Here is an 11,365-nt window from a genome sequence, read left to right on the forward strand (position 1 = left end):
TAAATACTGACATATCTTACTATTTCTTCATCAACAAGTTTTTTTTAAGTTAAGTTACAGAGTTAACAGTCACGACAGTGTAGCTTCTAGTAATATTGCCATTAGTTAGTAAAATAATTAGTAGCAACGCTGTGAATGGACGACAGAACTGGTCAAAACAATCACTTTATTGGCACTAGATAAGCAGAAAATGAAAGTTACGATGGTAAGAATAAAATAAGAAAAACATTCGGAGAAGCAATGTGTATTGCGTGGCAAGTTTTATGGTTTGTAGGACAATGTGCAGTGACGTGCAATACATACATTCATCATCACTTTCCAGGTTCTTTATATGTGATTGAAGCTGGGCAGGCCACTGTGACGTATCATAAAAAAAAAAAAAATAAATAATAATAATAATAATAAAAACAAAATCAGAGTATGGTTATATGTACATTATCTCCACTATATATACAGGTTTCTTCTTGTACGAAGGAAGTCCTACTGGTCTACTGCACTATAGTTAAACGTGCAGAACAAGCCAACCACAAGGGGGCGCACAAAACCTTGGTATCGAAGCAGATGTTAGCATGAGACGGGACTCCAGCTCTTCCAGAGAGACCATGCCATTTTCTACTTTCCGAACTCAGAGTAGCAATAATGTGAAACAAAAAACAACAGCCCTACAGGCCAAGCAGACGTAATCCACTCGGAAACACAACCGACAAAAGAAACCCTCAAAATAGCACGGCCATGTCCGTGTCCCGGCAGGAAGTCCTGACTGAAGTTGTAAATACGTTTTTTTTTTTTATCGATACGCATCATAAAAACTCCTTTGCTATCTGATCGATTTTACCCTGATCATAATCTTCACTGTGTACCAGAAACCCCAAGCATCTGGTCCTCCAGGTCGGTCGACTCTCCGTAGTTTTGTATCAAAATTCAATGCTTGGAGCTGGAGACCATATTGTTCAGTAATAGTCTAGGTAGACAGGCAGCCAGCATGCTTTGTTTCTTTCATAGTATTATTCATAGTATTAAGGGCAAGTTTATTTTTAAGAATGAATTATATGCATGATACATTTATGTACCATGTAAACAATCATGCAATGTAGGTGAAGGAAATTCCATGCATCGTTTTCGTTAACCTTCATACCTAAAATATTGATGTCTACTAGTTGATTTGGACTTTGGTTCAACATGGAACCTGCAGGTTCAGACCAGTCTTTGTAAGTTTCAGTGGAGTTAGATTGTCAATCCATTCAGACAACAACAGTTGGAAACATCTCACACTTCTTCTACTGCCACACATTCTAGTGACTTGTACAAGAGTAGATGCAAAGAAAAAGTCTGAAGAACGCCCAAGGAAAGCTCCCCTTTCCAGACATCCAGGCCATCTCCAGTCCTTTCTTCTCCTGAACTCCAGCATTCGGCGACAGATGGCAGACAGGGTTTGTGGAGGCACCAAACTTGTACTCTGCACATTTAGTATTTGTTTTGGCCGCTGGCAAGTAGCAGATTAACACTATAAAGATCAAACCATCATATCTGTCTTTTTTTGCTCCCACAGAAGGTGAGAGAGCTCAACCAGTCATTCGTCCAATTTTAAATTTGTAAAGGTATAGTAAAAACATTTCCATAAACTATATTTACAAATATTCTGGGGCCTTGAACCCTGAATTGGACAAGCAGTAACAGAAAATGGATGGATGGATAATTACATATTGATATGTATGACACAACCAACATTTTCAAATAAACTTTACAATGTAATTTAAATTTAATGAACTTTCACAACAAGCAGCATTCTTACCTGACAAGTAGGGGGTGCAATTGTACAACTAACAACCCTCGGTAAAATCGCCTGTGAGAGCTAGTAATATTTACAATCAACACTGGGTTAATAAGTTAGTGGAGAAGGCTGTTACTTTACTTACTTTTTTAAGTTACTGGGTATTTTTATATTTTATTATTTATTATAATTTATTTATTATTATTTTAGTGAACATAAATCGCCAATCTGCCCCTACATGGACAAACCTGTCCTTGACAAGAGTCATCTGTGTCCGAGAATAAAAACCACGTAGGCTTTTAAATACTATATTTGATTAAAAATGCATTTTGATCACAATAGCCGTAACAATTTGCCATGCCGTTGATTCCTGTCTAGTAAGTCCGGCATTTTACCCTATTGTTTGACTTCGCTGTAGTTTACGAAATTGCTTGGGAAATACTTTTTACGAGGGAAATCTCCGAGTTGCCATTGCCTAATATTTATATTATACCTCCTTTAGTAAAATGTTTGTTAAAACAAGGTGCAAATAGTCATAATCGGGCAAAGGCGGCTTTTGCGGTGTAATTTCAAAGCGTTTTGCTCATTCATTTAGAAGGAGCTTTTGGCGTCATTTACAACTGTTTTTTTAATAAGTGCAATATGTACCACAAAATGATTGAAGAAAATACTTTGTTTTGTACAGAAAGATGGTATTTGTAAACTCTAAATCGCCTGCTTAAAAATAATGTTATATGAATGCAGAAATGTAAAAATATATCATAATGCTGTTATCATCAGGACACATTAATCAGTTTAAATTTAGTTTCAATAATGTTGTTTATTAGAATCAATGAAATATTACAAAATATCTGATGCATAACTGTCAACACCAAAGTATAAACAAAAGACATGGAACACATCCATAAATACATATTTACATACCAAATGTCACATGATTAGTCCGAGCCTTTGGTTCATCATACCGAGTGGGAAAAACAAGTCGGAGCAGAAATATCACTTATTTATATCTGTTAAAGCCCTGTGTTCCCCCAAGTCTAATACAGTACGCAGTGCACCTCCCATAACACACAGACAAGTACATGAAAGGTATCTCTGTAGGTTATTTATGTTGCTGCTTTAACTGTAGTAGCTGCTGCTTAGATATACACATGTATACATACATTTTTTTTTTGCATAATAAAATGGAAGGTAAAACAGAAGTTGACCACCGTTTCAAACAGGCACTGCGAGAGGAGGCACTTGTGCACCTAACATGACAGGTTTGGCATAGAGCATGGAACATGGGCACACGGGTCCAGGGGGTCGGATGGGGGGGCACGGGGGTAGCCGTTTATACAGTGGACTCCGGCAGGCCCGGGTCCTTCCTCTTCTTCTTCTTGCGCTTCTTCTTGCCGCGGCACGGGTTACAGATGCAGCACATGACACAGGGCGAGGCCAGCAGGAGGAGTGGCGATGTCACCAGCACGATGACGCTGACGCCCACCAGGATGCCGACCACCTGCCGAGGGGGACATGCGATTGGCTATGGGGGGGGCAAGACATTCTGGTACATTTAAAGTATTATATATACAAAAGTATTTATACTGCAGTATGGAAAGGACATATCAGCCATAAGTCTGGACGCTCCTACCCACAGAAAGGTTTATGTGTACCATTCTCTACATTTTAAAATAATTATAAAGACATCAAAACTATGAAATAAAATTTATGAAATTATGCCCCAGAGGGGGGACTCGAGTCACTGACTCGGGAATCGACTTGAACTCAAGTCACAAATGTGATGACGTGTGATTTGACAGCAAAAATGATGGAAAGACTGAGATTTGACTTGGACTTGAGGGCAAATCACTTGAGACTTGACTCGGACTTGCAATGTTTTGACTCAAGACTTGACTTCCATGTTATGCCCTGAACAAAAAAGTATTAGAAATGCCCTTGGGGGCCGGGGGGGCAACTCTGTGGGTTGGGACTCAGAGGGCTACTAGTTCAAATCAGCAGAGTGATCCCACCATTAGGTCCTTGAGCAAGGCCCTTTGCCTCAATTGACTGATCATGAGGTGGTCTCCTGAGATGCTCTTCCAGCCATCCTGAAGGAGGTCCCACATATGCTGAGCACTGATTGGTCACTTTTCCTTCACTCTCTGGTCAGACTCCTCCAAAACCATCTCTACTGTGTTTAGGTCAGGTGACCTGGTCATGTGACATGACACTATCACTCTCCTATGTAGGCGGCTTGGCGTGTCCAAACTACTGACTGGTACTGTATGTGTATGTGAACTGGAAAAAGGTGCGAATGATGAAATCTGGGCAAATGAAGCAATTATTCTTTGGGAAACACATGTCATCACCTGCTGCTAATTCTAAAAAACAGGCAAGGCAAGAAACTAGATATTTGGAACCGCCAAGGGTTATTACTGTGGCATTATTAGTGGTTAGCACTGTTGCCTCACACCCCTGGGACCCAGGTTCGAATCTCCGCCTGGGTCACGTGTGTGGAGTTTGCATGTTCTCCCCATGTCGTCGTGGGGTTTCCTCCGGGTACTCCGGTTTCCCCCCACAGTCCAAAAACATGCTGAGGCTAATTGGACTTCCTAAATTGCCCGTAGGAATGCATGTGAGAGTGAATGGTGTGTGAGTGTGCCCTGCAATGGGCTGACCCCCCATCCTGGGTTGTTCCCAGCCTCGGGCCCATTGCTTCCGGGATAGGCTCCGGACCCCCCGCGACCCAGTAGGATAAGCGGTTTGGAAAATGGATGGATGGATGGATGGATGGATGGATGGATTTTCTTATTAGTGATATTTTAAATTACTGATCGTTTTATAGCCAGGGCTGTAATTTAGGAATTTCCACTACTAGCCAACTGGGTAGTTCAATGTGTAAATGTTTTACTACCCAGTAAGCTGATGTTCAGGTTTTGTACGCGTCTCAGGCAAGTGGCAGAGCCCTGTGTACAACCCCAACAGCTATGACCTTAAACGCAAATCATATATGATTGCTATCGGAGGTCATGTGTTTTGGTCGGGTCAGGTTAGGAATTGGTTGATTCATTAGAGTGAACAAACTGGAAAATCCCAGCACAGATGGGAATGGGGGTGCGTGTTCCAGGGAGTGACAGCCAGCCGGCGGTGTAGAGTGGCGTGGTCGTCTTCTCACCTGCGTCCTGTTCCACATGACGGATGCCCGTGAGTGACCCAGCTTATTCCTGCATGGTCCTTTGTCATAGTGACGGAGGAATATGTCCCCCTGTAAGACAGTCACCAACGAGCACATCAGCGCAAACACCCCTCATTTGCATTACATTCACCCGCCGCTGGCCTTCAATGAACGTCTTTCATGAAGGCACTTCCGTCACTGTCCTTGCAGATTATACACTACTCTGTCAGCACAGGTGTGAAATACATAAACACACGAATGAGTAAGACATGAAGCGGTGTTACATCAGTAGATGCATAACAAAACTCACTGGCAATGTCTGTCGCATAACAGTAGGGCGGCGTTTTCGCCAAAGTCTGATCCAATCGGCCTGTCAGACGCCGAGAATTCAGATCACAAGAATGCAGTTATGAAAAGTTAGAAAACAAAGGCAGGATGCTCTTCGTTCCTTCTCTCGACCTCAGAAGAACTTGACAGAGCGAGAACGGAGCCCCCCCCACAGGTACCGCTGGGCCTTACATCCAAGTTCTGGAGGCAGTACCAGCAGAATGTGTGCTTGCAGCTCTTGCAGAGCATCTGGGCGCAGCCCTGGTTCCGCTCGATGTAGACGCTGCACATCGGGCACTGTTTTATGGACCCGTCCAGCTCTGTGCTCGAGTGGACGCTGCAGACACAAGAAGCGGCATCAGGCCCCACCTCAGCGGTCACAGGAGACGATCTGCTTCGTCCGGAATGTTAAATGGCAAACTTTCAAAGCAAACATAAACCCAGAGACCCCCAGGCCCTCGGGGGATGTCTGACTGCTCGTATTTTGCAAAGAAGTCTAAGCAAATGGTAGTATATGAACCACAAGTGCTGACAGCATTAAAGTAAAACATGGTCTCCAGTTTCCATGCCCACTGGCAGGGCTGGGCCCAAGGCACACGCTGGCTACGCAGCTGCTACGCAGTGCAGTGGCCACCAGGGGCTGGTAAGTGCGTCAGAATGGCCAGGAAGATAGCAAATGACAACTCGGTTAATCAAATTTTGCTTAGGGTCGCGAAAAGTGCTGGACTGAGTGAGTAACTGAGTAATTCAGTGAGTAACTTGAGAAGACAGAATCAGAAAAGGGACGGAGCTGGATAGTGGTGCGAGCTGACCTGCCAGGCTGAGATGGAGAGGCCAGGGGCCGGTGCTCTGAGCAGGTGTGGCCCTCCTCCCAGGGGCCCCTACACAGAGAGCAGAAGACGGCATGGCAGGTCGGACAGGGCACGGACGTGGGCTCGCCCTCGGCACTGGCCCGCACACGGCACATAGCCTGACACTGTAATACTGGGCACCAGGTTTTACTGGGGTCCAGCTGTACACCTGTGAAGGGAAAATCCTGTTCAGTCATGGAGACTGACACCCGTGAGGAGGCCAATGGCTGCCGTGTGGCTACAGGCGGGTGCTCTATGTTTGTCCATGCAAACCCAAAATTATCCAGTAACTAAGATATCAACAGCATAAACCAAGCGACGGGTTCCTTGATAGCTGATTTTCTTCAGAATCTCCTTACGCAATGCTATCAGATTTCCAGGAACCAGACATATTTCACTACAACCCATTTTGCCAAGGACATACTAGTGGAGAGTACCTCTTTCGAATTTCAGCCGCTGGTAGAGCTGAACTTGGTCTGCAGAAGCAAAGCTGGCAATCTGCAAGAACAGGGTGGGGGATGCGATGCGTTTGATGGGTTATTATTAGATTCAAGAGAAACATGGAACAGTTCAGAGAGATACAGACAAACCTTTTTTGGACCATGGAATTACAGTCACTACACAAGTGTTTCAAATAAACAATAAGCTTTGTGTATATACTATCACATCTCAAGTGGACGAACGTGACATCCGGCAACATGTCTGCGAAGCATGTCTCAAAATCCAGAAATAAGTAACCCAGCCTTAGAGTAGAGTGTTGTCAAAACAGCCAAACCGTGACATATTGACCACTGAGGGAAATGTTTTTTGTCAAACCCTAACCAAAGTCAAACGGGTGGGCTGCAACCAGGCTTCCTAAAAAGGCATCCTTACTCAATCGTCATGGAATCGGCATATTTCTTTTATAGACTTTAACTGGCCTGTGTGAATAAGGTGGGAAAACAAAAATCAAGCATTCCTCTGGAGCTAGTCAGTGTTCCAGACATCAAGCTACAGTACCCAGCAGGAGGAAAAAGACGGGGCAGAGTGGCAAGACGGTGACATCTCAGCAGGCAGCAAACGTAACATGCTTTTCCCAGCACTGATGAATTTGACCCCCCCCGATAGAGTACCTCAGAGTCTAGGAGGGCTCCGCCCTTCAGGCATGCCATGTCGGGGCAGGTAATGGAGGTTCCCCCTCCCTCACGAATCGCCAGCTGTACATATTGTTGCAGGCACTGGAAAGGGGAGCCAACATCATTTGCCAAATATTAGTCTTTAAGGCGTAATACCTGTCTGACATTTACCTTGGGTTCAGAGGCAGGTGCTGAGTTATACGTAAGGTAATGGAAAAAAAAAACATTTTGAGACCTTTGTAAGCATTACGACTTTTATGGGTTTGATGTACTAATTACACTCAGCAGGGAAATTACTTTCACGGTTTCGGTAGCTTCCCACTCGGAGCGCAACGAGAAACCTGATCTTTGTGTAAATAGCAGATATGCCTCACCAAGCACAGCCACAGCTCAAGCATGTTATTGCCAAAAGTCTTAGCAGGTCCTTTTGTGATTTGTTTACAGTGACATGGGTATCTGATTACCTGATACCAGGTTTGAAAGCTGTGAAGGATCTTATATCGAGCACGTTTAAATCACAATGTGTTACACAGACTCATGAAAATACAGCCCAGTTTAAAGATAATGTGTCAAATCATTAAAAAAAAAAACATATTATAGAGCATGAATCTCCAATCTGAATACTCAGTCCACAAGATGAATAAGGTCAATAAAATCTATACAATTAAGCAAAGGTTGCCGACGTTTTGATTACGCAGCTGGCTAAAATAAGCATTTAAGAGTGTCTTAAATTACACAGCTTGCACAGTAATTCTAGATTTTCACCCACTGATTTAGCAGTTTTTGTTGAATCTAAAGTTCCCCCTTCAGCAGTTACAACATCAAGACACTTCCTAGGGGTTTTCGGCAAATTTTACATTAAATCCTACTTCCTGAAATCACCAGGATTACTTTCTGCTCGGTTACAGGTGTGGCCGGTTGAGGCTTGGTCTATAATGCACCAAGCGTGCTAAAGGACCTTCACGGGACCCAGGAACCAGGACTCACCCAAGTGCAAAACACGCAGCCGCAGGTCTGCAGTCTGCTCATCGCAGCTGACGGGCAGTCGGTGAGGCACAGCTTGCAGAACATCCGAGCGGGTGAGGTGCCGGGGTCTGCCGGCGACACGCTGCTGATTTCTGAGGCGGGATCCATCTCGCGTGCCTCTTGTTTTAGCTTGGCAGGTGCAAATGCAGGGAAGGTGTATACTCCATATTTCTGCCAGGAATAGAAAGGTCGCCCCCAACTGTTAGGGGACAGGCACTGCGATCGCATAAGAAAACAGGTTCCCTGTTTCTTACGAGGACGAAGCAGGTCTAGAACCAAGAAACTACAGAATATTGGTGATGCTTAGTCGTTAGCTTCTCAGTAAAGAAAACTCTGGCCTTTCCTTCCTCTGTGAGGAAGCCACCAGTTGCTCAATGTGAACCAAGCCCATCTGCGATTACTCAAATATAATTTGGTGCAACTGGGTTTCTTTTAGCAAAGCCCTAAAGTGTATTTACATTGTATTATTAAATCACATAAATCTGTATCACACACTCGTAGCCTTGGGTGGTGGAGAATGTAACATAAACAAAGCTTTAGGCTCTAGAGAAATTAATTCATCATATTGTGGGTTTTCATTGCACAAGTGAGGTTACTGACTTGTTGAATGAATTATTGGTTTTATTTTCCTAAAGCAGCTCACAACTTCTCTCATCATCTGCTGCTTGAAACATTAAAGAATGCAATGATTTCAGAATCATTTTGGCTTTACTGGATCCTAGGTAAACCTAAATTAATCTAAGATAAATTAATCTTGATCGGAATGGGATTGAAAGATTTCCTCCACAGCTTTCCGCTAGAGATATTCTTTAGCGACTCCTTGACAAGTAGGCCTAAGCGTGCCGTACAGATGGGTCAGCACACCTTCAGTGACGCACTTCGCAGAATGACCCACGCTGTCGTGCGCGCCCCCGGGGAGCCCTCTGATCGGGGCCGGACAGATAAATCACCGCACTAACCGCACATAGAGACAACGAGGAGAATCAATCCCATACAATCCGGTCTGAGGCGAGCCGAGGTCTAATCTCAGATCAAGGCGGATTAGACTGATGAAAATTGCGAAGGTAAAACGCAGCTCCCTCTCCGACGACTGGTAACCTGCGGATCGCATGTTACCGGTACCGCCACTGCATTACTTCCGGCAGTTTAATAAAGGGGGAAATTAATGATTGGATGGTGGGCTGGGACACCCCCGCGAGTGTGCATATTGATTTCTGCACTGTCATTGTGCTGCGTGGTAAACGATTCACTGCGAACGGCCCGATCCATCAATGCAGCGCCGCACCGTGAAGTCCCTGGCTTCAGGGTCATTTATATTCAGGGAGGAAAGGTCAAGTGCGATCTGAGAACACTTATTATATTATGGGCTGGCAGATAGGACAAGAGCTGGATCTGATCCAGAATGGGGCCCGCTTGCCACCCAGAAATTTACAACCACAGTATAACAGGGCAAAGCTACGAGATAAAAGCAACACAAAACAAACATTCACCGGAAAAACAAAGAGTTCTTATATATAGAGCAACGAACGGGTTTTTTTATTAAGTTCCACATTTAAATAAACGAGTATTTAATATCCATTTCATGGCGTTTTAACTGTATCCCGAAAGGCGGTTTGTCACCAAACATGCATTAAATGCAATTGTGCAGATGACTGCACTACGGATCCAATTCACCCTGATTTATAAAAATGCAACAGTAACATCTGAGAGCTGTGAGTGGGTCATTCCTAAGTATGTCAAGAAGAAACATGCCTGCCCCCCCCCCCCCCCAACTTTTAACAGAAACTGATCAAAACAACCAGAACAGTAAAGAAACATATTTTCGCAGCCGCAGCGACAGGAATATCTAATCCGATTCAGATCTGTGAAAATTATGCCCGATTTCGTCCTTTTCCTTATAAGAAGACCTCCTGTTAAACACCCGTTTAATATTAAAACGCCCATCTGACTATGGGTAAGCGTGCAGGAGGATGTTGCACTTTCAGTAAACGGATAATGCCGCGTATGGAAGATGATAAGGGGGAAACGGGCATCCAGGAGGCATCGGGAAAAAACACCCAGCTTCCGTCGATGCCTCGATAGGACAGACAGTGCTGAACGCCCTCACCTCACCGCGCTCGGCAGCCGCTCCTCGCCCGTCCGGCCGCCGCAGTGCTGCGCATCGGGGTGTCTGCAGAGCAGCACGCCAGCCGACGCCGACGCACAGCTACCGAAAACGGCTGCGGCCACCTCCAGCCCCCCGACGCCCAGAGCCGCAAAGCCTGCTCCTGTACTGTAAATACCCCAAGCCACGATCTCGGCGCCAGGGTGAAATACAGCACTTCCTACTTCCTCATTCAGTATCGAAGCCAAGCTGCTTTTTTCTTTTAACTCCTTGTGTATTGATGCAGCGTAACACGGAGGGTGATAAAGCTTTTTAAAGACAACATGCACATATATACTCTTATAATTCCGAAACGTCTCGTTTGTTTGCTTTGGATAATATATGAGCTACATATTATAGGCCTATATATTAATATGATCAAACCAGAGCAAAATTATCAACATCGTGAATAATAAACTCTTATAATAACAGCATTTTAATTGAAGATTATTACCATTACATTTCTTTTATAGGAATAGTTAAAAACTGTAGTCACCGGTTTGTACCTGAGAAATTTCTTTCCTAATTCTTATATTCTCGTGTGTTTTTCTGTGTAAATGGGGTTCATACTGAAAAGCCATTAAATTCATATATATTAGGAATTAATATAGTGATTTACCTGTTGTGTCCCGACGATGTGCTGGGTAAGTCCATTCTCTGCCGATGCTGTCCTTAGAATATATCACGGTGACCCGACAGGTGGCTTTGTCCAAAACAGGGAATTACCGCCCCCTGCGAATTCAGCGCACAGACGCCTGGAAGGGGGCGTAAGCGCGCTGCCTAATTAGTCATTTTTTGGTGTTTCTTATACGTTATTATATATTTTTGTTCTGTATCATTTATAGGCGTATAGCTACTAATCATTCTGTAAAATAGGCCTAATATATGAAGCCCAGTGTAGGACACAAGCCTAACTGTTAAATAAAGAATAATGACCAGACAGTAATGACGTTAACAGGATAAATCGATCATTTA

The 11,365-nt window shown here is 44.1% G+C and overlaps 1 protein-coding gene across 2 annotated transcripts; it reads right to left on the reverse strand.

Moving 5' to 3' along the window:
* Positions 1 to 2,571: 2,571 nt before the first annotated feature.
* On the reverse strand, positions 2,572 to 11,131 carry rnf144b (ring finger protein 144B). Of its 2 annotated transcripts, none has more exons than XM_049024154.1 (8): positions 11,010 to 11,131; positions 8,209 to 8,418; positions 7,219 to 7,323; positions 6,544 to 6,604; positions 6,068 to 6,275; positions 5,448 to 5,592; positions 4,929 to 5,018; positions 2,572 to 3,272 (listed from the first exon to the last, which is right to left on the reverse strand). In XM_049024154.1, the coding sequence occupies exons 2-8, from the start codon at positions 8,353 to 8,355 to the stop codon at positions 3,105 to 3,107; spliced, it is 924 nt and encodes a 307-aa protein (XP_048880111.1). In that variant the 5' UTR covers positions 8,356 to 8,418; positions 11,010 to 11,131; the 3' UTR covers positions 2,572 to 3,104. The 2 variants fall into 2 exon arrangements, with proteins under 2 accessions (XP_048880111.1, XP_048880110.1); XM_049024153.1 differs by lacking the exon at positions 11,010 to 11,131 and adding an exon at positions 10,355 to 10,924.
* Between the last annotated feature and the right edge of the window lie 234 nt (positions 11,132 to 11,365).

This window comes from Brienomyrus brachyistius, chromosome 9 (genome assembly GCF_023856365.1).
Source record: "Brienomyrus brachyistius isolate T26 chromosome 9, BBRACH_0.4, whole genome shotgun sequence".
Classification (NCBI taxonomy): Eukaryota; Metazoa; Chordata; class Actinopteri; order Osteoglossiformes; family Mormyridae; genus Brienomyrus; species Brienomyrus brachyistius.